General features: G+C 34.1%; 1 protein-coding gene across 1 annotated transcript; it reads right to left on the reverse strand.

The window, feature by feature from the left end:
* Nucleotides 1-10004: 10004 nt before the first annotated feature.
* On the reverse strand, nucleotides 10005-13489 carry LOC110712577. Its single transcript, XM_021891045.1, has 2 exons — nucleotides 12618-13489; nucleotides 10005-11980 (listed from the first exon to the last, which is right to left on the reverse strand). The coding sequence occupies exons 1-2, from the start codon at nucleotides 13320-13322 to the stop codon at nucleotides 10685-10687; spliced, it is 2001 nt and encodes a 666-aa protein (XP_021746737.1). The 5' UTR covers nucleotides 13323-13489; the 3' UTR covers nucleotides 10005-10684.
* Between the last annotated feature and the right edge of the window lie 1395 nt (nucleotides 13490-14884).

Below are 14884 nucleotides of genomic sequence, written 5' to 3' on the forward strand. Positions count from 1 at the left end.
TTATTATAAAAGGAATAGACCTGCTATTACGGAGTATAATACAAGTACATTAGAGTATAAAATACTCTTACGGAGTAGTTTATTAATTTGAGTGTCTTGACTCATGAGGTAGGCTAACTAAGAATCTGAGAATCAGGCGGTGCACAAAATTTTATATATATTGCAAGTGGTGCATTAGTAGTTAATACTCCGTAATACATTAGCGAGCAAAAATTATACTCCGTAATTAAATTGGATATTACTAATGTTGATATCGAGACGTTTTAAATCCGTAATACATTAGATTAGCAAAAATTATACTCCGTAATAAAATTGGATATTACTAATGTTGATATCGAGACGTTTTAAACTATACCTCATGTGTAGCACTGTCAAAACGGTTTGACAGTTCGGTTTCGGTTCGGTTTGAAATCGGTTCGGTTTGAAATCGGTTCAAATGTCTTACGGGTCGGTTTCGGTTCGGTTTAAATAATTATCGGTTCGGTTCGATTTCGGTTTATTCTTGAACGGTTTAAATTCGGTTCGGGTTATAAACGGTTCGGTTAGTAAACGATTCGGTGCAAACGGGTTGCAGTTTGTTAACGGTTCGGTGTAAACGGTTTTTAACCCGGTTTAAATTCGGTTTGGGTTGTAAACGGTCCGGGTTGTAAACGGTCCGGGTAGTAAACGGTTCGGTGCAAACGGGTTGCGGTTTGTTAACGGTTCGGTGTAAACGGTTTTTAACCCGGTTTAAATTTGGTTCGGGTTGTAAACGGTTCGGTGCAGACGGGTTGCGGTTTGTTAACGGTTCGGTGTAAATGGTTTTTAACCCGGTTTAAATTCGGTTCGGTTTGTAAACGGTGCGGGTTGTAAAAATTCCAGGTAGTAAACGGTTCGGTGCAGACGGGTTGCGGTTTGTTAACGGTTCGGTGTAAATGGTTATTATCCCGGTTCAAACAGTTTCAGGTTGGAAACGGTTCGGTTGTTTTTTGGTTTAGTTTTATTTTAGTTCGGTTATAACTGGTTCGGTTCGTTCACGGGTTTGGTTCTTCTACGATTTAACATTATTTAGATCGGTTTTATTTCAGATTTACTAAATTACGGTTCGAGTCTGTTTTTGATTTCAAAAAATTTTGTACTACTTTCTAACTTTTTGCTAGTTAACAAGTTTTATATCAAGCCGAGACTTCATCACTTCATATTAAGGCATCATATTATATGCAAATTCTCATTAATTTTATAAATACATATCATGTTATGATTTAAGTTTAGCTATACTGATCTTACTAGTTTATTATGAAGTAGATTATAAAAGTTTAGTGCATTAATGTATTATTGTTTTACTATCAGATTATTATCTGCTTCTGATTTGATCATTTAGTTAATAGTGTCATAATCATGATTTGATGAGTTGTTGTGACATCGAAATTTGCAATTTGGTATTCGATACTTAATTAGTCAACAAGACTGATAATTAAGACTCGTTTATCATTATATATTTGCATAAAGTTATACATGAAGATATTACAGAGTAGTTTGATTTGTATAATGAAAGAAAACATTAATGAAGAAGAAGGTAATGTTGATTCCTTCAATCGATTATACAGATACATAACATATAACCATCTCATATTCTCATAGTTAGATATTATTAGTATAAAGGGATGAGAAACATAAGATTATTATATTTTTGTATATCCTTTACTGGTTTACCCTTAAGGCTTAAGTCACTAATTAGTAATTAGTAATTACTTAATTAGACTAACAAGTTAATCAGAAAGAGTAACTTTTAACTTGAGTCTAGTAGATCAAATACTGAAATGGTATTAGTATATTACCGAGTATGATAGTCTAGTACGCTGCTAATCTGTTATGCAGCTATGCTAAATTGACAATTGCTCATATAGTCATATTAGTCAATCACTCATGTAGACATAACTCATATCTAATTAAGTAATTTGTATTTATGTACTAATCTACTAGTCAACTATATCATTTATAAGTTTACACGATTACAAGTGTATTGCTTATAGGTACAGCTAAACTGATATAAATATAACCATATAACAAATCCGTAGTACTTCTAACTCTCTAAGATATGACATCATTATTTATTGAACAATTTTCGATTTTTTATTAATCGCAACGCCTAGAAATTACACGCTAACCGATTCACATTTTATAATTTAAAGAACTTAATATTTTAATGTGTGTGTTAAAAAAAATTATAAAAGCTGATATTATGAAGGTGAATATCGTTTTATCGGGATCCGAGAAATGTAATTAGTTTTTTTTTTAAGTCATGTAATTAATTAATTGTATAAAAGTTTGTTTAATGTTATTAAAATAAAATTAAAAATTTTGATTTTTACAAAGTGGAAAATTAATTTCATTTTTTTGGTTGACAATTTCAACAAAATATGGTGGGAAATTTCCCTCCAAAAACCAAAAGGAAACACATTTTAGATTTAGAATTTAGATATTTTGATTCTTTAATAATTAAATAAACATGTGGTTCATATATTATGCAAAAGAGAAAAAAAAAAAAAAAAAGAAAAAAAGTGAAACGTGAAACTGTGAAAGACTGAAAGGCAATTAGGTTCTTCATTCATCCTCTTCATTCATCCTCTTCATTCCACAGCATTCACCGTTCTTCTTCTTCATCCTCAAATCGAAGCGTTGAACCCTCACTCACTCTCAAGTTCTCAACTCTCAAGCTCTGAACTCTTAGCCTTCAATAGCTCAAAGGTAAATTTTAGTTAATTGTTTTTGTTTTCGTTTCGTTTTTTTCGATTTTTTTTTTCGATCTCTCCATTCTCGTTTTTTTTTTCATTCTCCAGTTCTCCATCTTCAAATCTTCCTATCCTTCAAGCCGTCACTGCTCAAAGGTAATTTTATGTTAATTTTTTTGTTTTCATTTCGGTTTTATGTTGCTGATTCGTTGTTTGCAGGATTTGCATGTCTTTATTTTTTGATTTTTACTTCTGATTTGTTCATATAATTTCATATAATTTCTGATTTGTTCATATAATTTCTGATTTTTTGATGTTGTTCATGTAATTTTTAATTTTATTGTTCTTGTTGTTCATTTAATTTCTGATTTTTTAATTTTATTGTTCTTGTTGTTCATTTTTTGTTATATCTATTTGTGAGGTGTTCTGGCCTTACCAGCTTTGGCTATGCTCAGTTCTGATCAGGGTTGTGGTTGTAGTACCATGAGCAACAATTGAGTTGATTTGGTTACCTTATTCATGCTCGTGGTTTCTTTTCGTGTTATTAATTGTGCTTGGTTTTTTTCAGGCTGCTGTGTTGTTGCTGGTCTGCCTTTGTGACTGTTTGCTGTTTGTTGAGCATTTAAAATGTATGGCTTTGTCTATAATGCTCTATTAGTCTTCAAATATACTGAATGCTATCCTTTGTTCTATCAGCTGCATTGTTCTCTCATTAGTGTTTCTGTTTATGTGGGTTAATGCTGAATGCTAGCAGGATTTTTTGATTTAAGTTTGGGTTTTGTTTTGTTGCAAAAGTGCAAGTGCATTCAGATAGGAGTTGTCTAATAGTGTTTAGTATATTTTAGGACTGAATTGTAGATGGACTACCTCAGCTTAGAGCATGTAGTACTAGCTAGGGTTTGTCCTGTGCTGCTGCTGTTCTAATGTCTGGCCAGATCTGCTAGATGTACAAGGCTAGATTGTAGGATCTGCTGGGTGTTTTCTGCCCTGTTCAGAGCAGAGTCTTTCTGGCCATGGTTTGTGCTGTCCTAGTTGATGTCTCTGCTGCAGGCTGGGTGCTGGGGTTGGTTGCTGCTGGTTTTCTAGGGTATTGCAGCTGTGGTTTTGCTGTCGTCTTGTGTTAGTTGGGCTGTGTTGTCTGTCTGTTGCTGGGCTAGGTTGCTGGTGTGCTTTGCTTGAAGCAAGCAGGTCCGGAGCTGCTGTGTTAATTTGCCTATTTTTTTTTATTTGCCCTTAATTTGCCTTTTTTTTTCACTTGATTTATACTGTTGTGTTTTTGTTTTTTCAGCAATGGAGCAAGAGTTTATTGGTTTTGATGAGGATTCTACTGTAAAGAATCAAGATTCTACTGTTCAGAATCAAGATTCTACTCAACGTACCACTAGTGGTAGTAAGCGTGGACGAACATCAGATGTTTGGAGGTATTACACCTTTTTTGATAAGATGGTTGGTCTTGCTCCGATAAAATATGCTCGATGCAATGTTTGCGGTAATGAATATAAAACTCCAGGTAATGCTGGTACTTCAACTTGTAAAGCTCATACTAAGACATGCATGAATAAAAATCCACACCATCCTGGAAATCATGAAAGTGGTGTTGAGCTCCTGTTTAATCAAACACGTCATTTACAATTGCTTGCTAGAGCTATAATTTTGCATTCCTATCCTTTAAGTATTGTGGAGCATCATGGCCTTAGGGAAGTTTTTACGAATTTGAACCCCAACGTGAATCATGTGTGTAGAAACACTATTTTGAAACATTGTATTGATGAGCATGATAAGTTTAAGTCTTTGTTGTTGCAATCTTTTTCGGGAATTGAAGGTAGAGTTAGCTTCACTTGTGACTTGTGGACAGCATGTACTAATCGAGGTTATCTTACTTTAACGACACATTATGTTGATAAAAATTGGTGTCTTAGGTCTAAAATTCTGAATTTTAGATATTGTGGTCCTCCTCATACTGGTGTTGAGGCAGAAAAATTTGTGTTAAAACTTATTGGGGAGTGGAACCTTCAGGGTAAAGCTTTTGCAATGACTGTTGATAATGCTCGATCCATGGATGTTATGGTTAACCTTTTGAAGAAAGATTTAATGTTGACTTCTCCTCTTCCTTGTAATGGTAAATTTTTTCATATTCGATGTTCAGCTCATGTCTTGAACATTATTGTTCAAAGAGGTTTAAAAGAAGTTGATAGTAGTGTTCAAAAATTGCGTGAGGTTTGTAAATATATTGATTCTTCAGATTCTAGACTCACTCAATTTGAGCATGCTCTTCATGAGGTTAACTGTGTGTTTAATGGAAAGTTACGTCTTGATGTTGTGACTCGGTTGAATGCCACATATACGATGATTCGAAAAGCTTTGGAAGCAAAGGAAGCCTTGAAATTGGTTATTGATAGGTTTATAGGTTATGAATTCAAACTTTCGAATGATGAATGGGATACCCTTACTAAAATATGTAATTTCCTAAAGCCATTTCATGAAATCACTGTGTTATTTTCTGGTTCAGAATATCCTACTGCAAATTTGTATTTTGCTAGTGTTTTAAAAATTGAGCACACAATAAGTAAAGCCCATATAGATCCTAAACTTGCACCCATGGCAAAAGTTATGCTTGAAAAGTTTGAGGGCTATTGGGATGAATATAGTTTGATCCTATCAATTGCTATTGTTCTTGATCCTCGTTATAAGCTTGTTCGAGTGATGAAGATGTTAAAAGTGCTTTATGTTGATGAGGCATGTGTTGAAAAGGCGAAGGTGATTAAAGATGCTCTTTTGGAGTTGTATAACTTTTATTCTTCTTTGTCTTCCGGTTTTACATCAAGTACAAATGCTCCACCCTCCATCCCAGCTGTTATCGAAAATTCAAATAGTCACTTGGATGATGATATGTTCAAGGTAATCAATTTCTGATTATTGTGGTTTACAAAATTAATAATTTTATGTTTTGATTTTATTATTTAATAAAAGCATTTTGTTTGAACTTTTCTAGTATGTTGATAATGATGATGATGAGGAGGATGACACATCAAATCGGCCATCGATGGAGATTGATTCTTATTTGTGTACTCCTCGACAACCAATTTATGAAGGGCAGAAGTACGATGTTCTTAAGTATTGGGAATCTCAAAGTAGTGTGTACCCCATATTAGCTGTTATGGCTAGGGATGTTTTGGCCATTCCTATTACATCGGTAGCCTCAGAGTCTTCTTTTAGCATGGGTGGTCGTATTTTAAACAAGTATAGGAGTGCGCTTTTGCATAAGAATGTTGAGGCATTGGTGACCACACAAAATTGGTTACGTGGTTATGATTGTGATATTGAAGAAGACGTCCTTGAAATTGGTAAAGAAGTGATAGATGAAAGTTTTGCATCTAATTAAGAAGACATGGATGTTGTATTGTAGTGAACTAGTGATGCTTAATATATATTGTGTTGCTTCATTGCTAAAATGTTTTAATCTCATAGAACAAGTATTAATAGTTTTAGTCACATTACATATTGATATGTTGTTCCTTTTTTTATCTCGAGTTATTGGTTATTATTTATGTCCCGCTAAATATTCATCTTGACCTGCAACCGACTCACTTCGTAAATGATCTGCATCGACCCACACTGACCCACCCAATAACCACTCCTAGTAGTAAGTAGTTTGTAAACGGTTCGATTTATAAGGATTCGGTTCATAAACAGTTCGGTTTATAAATGGTTCGGTTTATAAACGGTCCGGTTTATAAACGGTTCGGTTTGTAAACGGTTCGGTTTGTAAACGGTTCGGTTTGTAAACGGTTCGGTTTATAACGGTTCGGTTTATAACGGGTTTTTATGCCAGTTTAAACGGTTTCGGGTTAGAAACGGTTCGGTTTATTTTCGGTTCGGTTTCCTTTCCAGTTCGGTTTAGATTTGGTTCGGTTCTAAAACGGTTTAACATTACTCGGATCGGTTCGGTTTCGGGTTTACTAAAATGCGGTTCGGGTCGGTTTTCGGTTTCAAAAAATCGGTTTTTAATCGGTTCGGTTCTCATTCGGATCGGTTTGAATTGGTTCGGTTTCACCGGTTCGGTTCGGTTTTTGACAGTGCTACTCATGTGATGATAGTAGTTCTTATAATACATCTGTTTTATATTATGTATAACAAATAAGCAACAAAATTTATTTGTGAGTGGTGAATTGAGAGAGAGATGATGCACATAATGTGATAAGAAGAGAAATATAGATAATAATTACTTGTAGTAATTAACAACTTAAAAAGGAAAGAATACATTTGTTGCACATAATATTTTGTAAACTATTTTTACTTTTTTAGTAATGTTGTGTATACGGAGTACGAGAGTAGTATGAAACGGAGATAGTATATAGAGAATAATGTAAAAGATTCACTATAATTTTTAATAGTTAGAAGAATGCAGATGGGAGATCATTGTGAAACGAAAGGAGTTTACTCGTAGTTCACTTCAGCTCCTAATTTCCTTCTCTCATAAAATATTCATTTCAGTCCAATTCAGTTTAATTCAGTTCAGCTCCAATCAGTTCAACTTAGTTCAGTTCAGTAAATATGAATAGACCCTTAGTGAGTATTTGCGTACTAATTTTGCTATTGTTAATTTTTAATTTATGATTATAATTAATTATTAGGGGTGCATGCGTAGTAAGTCATAGACCCTAATTAAGATGCTATAAATAGGAGGGGTTTTATGAGTAAATGGTACACCCATTCAAGCATTAATACAACCAATAATTAAGAAAATGGAGAGAGTCCGAGTGTCACTCAAAGCCTATGATTTTGGTGTTATAGCAATAATGTTGTTCATGCTCATGAATACTACAACAGGTTATTCTATTTTAGTAATTTAGGGTCTGTTCTCATACGTCGAAATTCAGTTAAGTTCAGCTCAGCTCTTAATTTCCTTCTCTTATAAAATATTCATTTCATTTCAGTTCAATTCAGCTCAATTCAGTTTACCTGAGTTCAGTCAATGAGAACAATGAACAAATACATGATTATACGACATCCTTATAATCGTGTAATTCAGAAATCGCGGTAGCTATTACTAGTACTACCACGACGGAGAACGAGTGTGTACCACAATTCGGGAGGTGTCTGTTATATAGTCAAGGACCCAAATGTTGCTTCGGATATTGTGCTCGGTTAAGTGAATATGATGGGTTTTGCCCGTCAGGCTGAAATAGCGGATCGTCTGCATCTTCATCTTCATCTTCATCGTAGTCGTTACTTGTTAATTATGCCCTGTCTTGTTGTTTGTAATGTCTGGTTCCTTTGTTTAGCTTGATTTTCTTGTTTGTTTTGTGGGTCGGATTTCACTTTTCCTTTAATAACAAGTCGTATGGTTTATCATGCCTTAAGTCACCTAACTCTTGTTTGTTTTGTGTCTCAACAAGCCAAAGGTTTGTCAGTTGGAGTGTCTAGAATGCCTTATTTCGTATCTTCTGGTTCATCGTTCAAACAATAATACTTTCTCCATTTCTATTTAGTTGATACATTCAATTTAGGCACACATATTAAGGAGAAGAGAAAGAGCGAAAGAGAATGATAAACTAAGTGGGGTAGGTAATAAATGCAAATGAAAAACTTACTTTTTAAGGAAACGTGTCAATTAAAAAAAACTTGAATACGTGTCAACTAAAAAAAAACGGAGGTAAGTATGAATTTGGAAGAAATATTCAAGGCATCCATCTCTTCAACAAATTTATTTAATTCGCATCAGTCAAAATTTATGGTATTTAAAACAACTAATGTGAATTTAGAATTCATGGCTGTAAATAAGTCATACATATTAGAAAAGGCATCAATCAAATTAGGCACATAGATCAGATGATCCATACTCTGATTCATATGTACATCAAAACAAATGGACCATACCAAAAACCTAGGAATGCCTATATAGCTTGTGCAAGAGATCGAAGGCATAGCAAAATAAACTTATTTGTTTGATTATATTCATATATTTTTAGTAATAAAAAAATCTTGTTTGTTTGATATAAATTATAAATAACGAATTATATATACATAAAAGGAAATTGTAAATAACCACCCCTCAAATCACCCAAAATTGATTTTACCACCCCTTTTTTTCTTTATTATAAATAACCACCTCTGAAAGTGAAAAACATTAAAAATCACCACTTTTAGCCAAATTTTAATTCAACTACGACAAAAAGTGGAGAAAGTACACTAAAGAAGGAAGAAGAACCTTCAAAAATTAGCTTATAAATAGTCGAAAACATGATCGGACCAATGCTAAAAGGTGTTGATTTCTAATGTTTTTCACTTTTAGAGGTGGTTATTTAAAATAAAGAAAAAAATAGGTGGTAAAATCAATTTTTGGTGATTTAAGGGGTGGTTATTTACAATTTTTCTGTATTCATAGTCCAACAAATTCAACTAATTTTCAATAAAAATTAAGAAATTGTCCATCTCTTGCGTGGACCTGGTTCACAATAAAATTATTGTGGACCTAAGGTTAATTCACTCGTAACTGACATTATATTCAATATAGTGACCCTTATTTTTAACATAGTAACCTTATTTTTAACATAGTAACATTTTTTAAAAATTTGAGTGACCTTTAATGTATTATGAACTTAAAATACGACATTATGTTAATTAGTAACCTAATTTTAACATAGTGATCTTTATTATTCATATTGACTATTATATTAAAAATTTCATTAAAAAAAATTAACCTTTTATAGCTTTTATAATGTCACACTAACTTTTATTTCAACATAATAACCTTTATTTTAATATAGTGACCCTTTTTTTAATTAATAAAACAATCATATTGTCTCTAATGTTAATAGTCTACAATCATAACTATATACTAAAGGCGAATAAAAAATGACACGTGGCAAAATCTGGTTAAATAATTTCCCTCCACTTTTTTTTTTTTTTTCCTTTTTTTTTTGTTAGATTATCTTAGGTAATTTTAATACACTATAATATTTTCTTTCCTACTTAAACACAATCTTTTCGTCCCAAATTCAATAAAACATTTTTGTAACAACTTATAGAAACTTTAAGCAAAATAATATTATTTAAAAAGATTTGCATAATTTTTAATATAATTAGTAGAATATCGAATTTTTTCATACTTATTACTGAGTATAAAAAAAATCATAAAAAATTTGTTGAAATAAAAATATTTATAAATTTTGGTAAATCCGTGCATTGCACGGGACCATAAGCTAGTAAATTAATATGAACTATGTCCATTTAAGAATTTGTACCATCTCTTTGGTAAATATATATTCCATCCATTTCATCAGCTTTATCCAATCTTTTAGATGTATGATCATAGGCGGATCTATGAAGGGGCCTGGGTGGCACCGGCCCCCCCAAATTTTTTATTTTTTATTTTTTTATTTAAGTAAATATATAAATTTATAGGTTAAATACATTTTTTATGCAATAAATAACATCAAATTAGCTTTGTCATAGTGGTAATGCATTGAGTTTGGACTAAAAGTCTTAGGTTCAAGCCCAATGATAGAATTGAGAAGATGGATACCCCATATTAATTTTATTGGATTTCACCACAAAAAAAAAAAAAAAAAAAATAATTTTATTGAAGCAATGAAGTTCTCCGCATACATATATTACAGGCAGGGTGTTGAGTATACTTCTTTTTTTTTTAATAATGATTTTTACTACGAATTGGCAAACGTGACAAAACATGTCAAAAAAGAATTTTAGTTAACTATGAATTGACAAACTTGATAAAACATGTCAAGTTAAAAAAGGAAAAAAGAAGTGAAAGTAATCAAAGTATTATGATGAACTAACGATTAATTAACCACAATTTCAAGGAAATTGGATCAAGGGAAAGGTAAAGGTTTCCAAATTTAACTTCATCCTTTTTAACTCTATTAAAAATTTTACAGGAAAAGTGTAAAGTAGGAAGAATTTCCCAACCTAAAATCATGACATCACTTAACCCTAATGTAGCTCAGAAGTCAGAAGACAAGCCTTCTGCAACTGCTGTTTGTTCTTTTGACTGTAAGTGAATCTTCCACAGCCAACCCTTGAGCCCCAAAGCAGAAGTACTGATTCATCAAACTCTTGTTGAAAGAGCTTACCCTTCTATGCTTCTCACCCATTAATGGCTTTCCACCACTTAAAGGCCCGCTAAAAAATGAGGATCTTTCAGGACTTTTTCTGTCATAGTCGCCTCTCAGCTTATCTACTGCAGTAGGGGAAGATGTCAATGATTCAGTGATTGAGCTTGAAGGAGAATATCGAGCCAACGATAAACAAGATCTGGGCGGTGTTGCTTGCACCACTCCTTGCATTAGGCTTGCTGTGAATTTCTCCCGGGCAGAAGGGCTTGGAACTGCCCTTGAGAATTTTTGCCTGAGTGGAGTTATACTTTCATCTACATTTCTGCACACCTTAAACATTCCAACATCATTGTGCTCCTCCACCTTAGTACTTGCTAATTTATGGTGTGGGTTGGGTGATTCAATTTGTGTAATCGAGCACATGGCAGTTTTGTCGGGTCTTCGAAGAAACTTTAGCCATCTTGAAGCTTTCTCGTTGCTCTCTAAGCCAAAATGGCTTGTTACTTCGCTAGAGCAAGAGCTGAGCCTACTACTAGGCGGTTCACAATTAACCTCAGAGTCATTCCCATCTCCTGCATATGGGAATAACTCGGCATCTGGTAATCTGAAAGAAGTCCCAGGACTAGTTCCAATGCCCTGAATTCTCAACTGTCTAGCCAGAGCACTTCTTGTAGAATAATCTTGACAATCAGAAATCCCTCCAGCTGATGTAAATTGCTTGATTAGAATATTAGATGATGCTGTATTAGGGCATTGCTTGAGGAGATCCAGAGGGGTTAATTCATCAATATCACGAATATTCAAATCGATTGAAGGTACCCTCATTAGGAGCTCCACAACACTGCACTGAATGTTCTCAGCAACAGCTACATGCATTGCAGTTCTACCTTCTTTGTTTCTAATATTGATGATGTCTTCCAAGCTGACAATTTCTCCACTTGCTAGGCATTTGATGAGCTGAAGCTGCTGGTCGATTCGATGGAAACCAGGGGACCGGAACCCAGCCACTGCCATGTGTAGAAATGTGTTACCATCATTGTTTCTCGATGTGGTTAATGAGGGTGCCTCTAGGACTAAAACCTCCACTATAGCAGTGTATCCTCTGTATGCAGCAGTATGTAATGCTGTATTCCCTTGATTATCAGTGGAGCTAATGATACTACTATATGTTGCTATTAAATCCTTAACCACCTGCATCCCAGAACAACAGGTTAGCGAGATAATTAACCACAAGCAATGCAGCAATTATTAAGTGTAAAAAACTACTTTATACTCCGTATTTGTTTTTGATGTGGAGAGAAAATTTTACAAGAAAAGCTCCATGGATTTTGTTTTTTTTTTTAATAACCACAGTATAATACTTTCTCTAACTCACTATTTTCCACGTTTTCCTTTATTGAATTTCTCAAATCATTTGCACACTCGCCTTTTCAAGTAAACTCTTGTACTTTTCTCTCTAAGGTCCCCCCCCCAACACTCCCCCCTCTCTGTCTATCCACAATTCTTAATCTTCATGCCATGGATAAGATACAATATGATGTGAGACTTCATAAAAATGCTCTAAGAGGATTTTCGAAAAAAACCGTTCTACTAAAAAAAGGTTAGACAAAGGTAAGATTATACAAGACAACATGAGAGATTTATACTAGGCGGTGGTTGTAAATGGGAATGCAGTAAACAAAAGGCAACATGTAAGTTATTAGATCTATGACAAAATTCTTGACATATTCAAGAACCAAAGATAAGCCAATAAATCTAAATCTAGTAAAACATAGAATAATCATGATCAATCAGACTAATTATTTAGAATTAAACAAAAAGTTCTCACCTCAAGTTGGCCTCTTCCAGAAGCAGAATGCAAAATGGTGGATCCTTGACCATCTCTATAACCCGAAACATCAGAACAATCCAACAAAAGTTCCTTAAGAATCTCTAAGTTCCCTCCTCTAGCAGCAGCATGAACTGCCCTATTCATCATCTCCCCTACAAAATCCTCTCCTAATTCGCCACTACCTTTATTCACATTCATAGCAGATTCAAGCAAGAGCCTAAAAACCTCGGAATTCTTGCTCCGAGCAGCAGCGTAAAGAATATCAGTGACACCATACTCACCTTCTCCAACAACAAGAAGCGGATCTCTCTCAAGCAAGTCCTTAACAAACTCCATATCTCCTGCTGACGCTGCGGTGTAGAGGAGCCATCCACCATAGCCAGCCCTCATCAGAGAGTTACGCTGCAGCCCTTCACCATGACTGGGTTCACAGTCCATGAGGAGAGCCCGGGCCACACGAGCCCTACAATGGGAAACCTCATCATGTGGGCTGGCTTCTGCTTCGAGGCTGTCCTCCCAGACAGTCTCAAGGAGGCGTGTTCGGCGGAGGGAGGTTAGCTTGATGAGAAGGTTAGGGTCAATGCGGAGGAGTTCTTTAACTAAGTCACAAAGGCCATTGGCTGCTGCCCAATCTATGGGGGTTGCATACCACCATTGGTCTCCTGTGCTCTCCCAACTAAGAGGGAAGTATGGGGTGGACATTTTTTTTATCTACCAAGAAAGAGCTAAAATTTAGAGATAAAACACCAACAAGAAATGGAGGGAGTTACAACTAGAAATCTAAGCAATATATAAAACGAGAAAAACAGGTACATTGTACAGGCATTTTCTTGCAGAAACTTTATTCCAAAAACAGAACAAGGATAGTATTAAAGATTCTCTAATGCCTGTAAATAGTGCACAAAGGGTCCAACTATGTATGAAAATGACAGTAAACTGTGAGAGTAAAAGAAAATGAAATTTAGTTGGTCCCACTAATATGACTCTAATCTCTATTAGATCACGAGGAAAAAATTATAAAGGGTAGGTGTGTCATTTATCAACATTATTTATTTTTAAAGTGAAAAGTGGCATGAGAAATACTGGAATACTATTCCAAAGAAGTACTATAATTTAAACATTACCTGTACATTCAGAGAATAGCAGAACTGAAATCTCATTTACAAAGGTTTCTGGCTTCATCTTGTTTATTAAAAAGGGAGGGGGCAAGAGGCAGATCTTAATTTTCTCCCTTTATCATCAGACATTTTCCTTTCATTAAAAATTGATTATGGAGTACTAATCTGTTTAAGGATAAGACTAACAAAAATTTACCATTTCCCATTTCAAATTTACAAAATTACAAACATTCCAATAAATTTAGTCTGATAAAATTCTCCAGCTTCATTTTCTCCTTGGTGATATTCCGCTTAGCACAAAATCACATACTAACATTTTTAGGCGAAAAAGTTTAACATATCAAATAGTAGGCAATTCAATCTACCACCAGTAAAAATAAGTAAAAATAATAATAATAAAAATAAATAAAAAGTAAGTGAAATACACGTCAAGGGTCAACAAATGCGGCAGATCCACACTAATTGCAATATGATATAAATCTGATGATAAATTAATAATACTACTTGTATTATAAATCTAGCGGAAACTGTTAAAACTTTTATCTGACATAACGAGAATCTAATATGGAAGAGCAATTATTTTGGTAGGAAAAAGTAATAATTAAAGGATTTTAATTATCATTATGCTCATCCAAAAAAAGACCCCATCTTGGATCAACTACGTTGGGCCCACACTGCACATGGCAGCTTGGTAGAAGAGAGAGAAAATGAATTTTCATGGTGACAGAACAATGTATACTACAAGAGGGGGGGTGAATTGTAGTATATGTAGACTATGGTAAATTTTGCGGAATTAAATCTACTACTAAGAGAAAAGACACTGAGATAGGCAATGAATAAATTCACTATGTAAAAATGATTTACAATCACTAATACGTTGCCTAGACTCAAGTTCCGTGAGAAACTCAAGTTACCCAACTGTGATTCCTCAATCACAGTTTCTCACACTTTGTGATTCTACTCCGAATCACTTGTACAGTGTAAACAACTCTCTCAAGTCTCACACTTTACAACTCTCACAACCCAAACCCAATTACACAATGATTACAAGTATTTCCTAAAGAACTTAAGAGACTAAGGATGGAAGGAACTTCTCTTTTAAACACTTTAAAACTCTATGTTCTGAATACTTAAGATTGTTTTTCC

The sequence above is a fragment of the Chenopodium quinoa genome, unplaced genomic scaffold, assembly GCF_001683475.1.
Source record: "Chenopodium quinoa cultivar QQ74 unplaced genomic scaffold, ASM168347v1, whole genome shotgun sequence".
NCBI classification, from domain to species: Eukaryota; Viridiplantae; Streptophyta; class Magnoliopsida; order Caryophyllales; family Amaranthaceae; genus Chenopodium; species Chenopodium quinoa.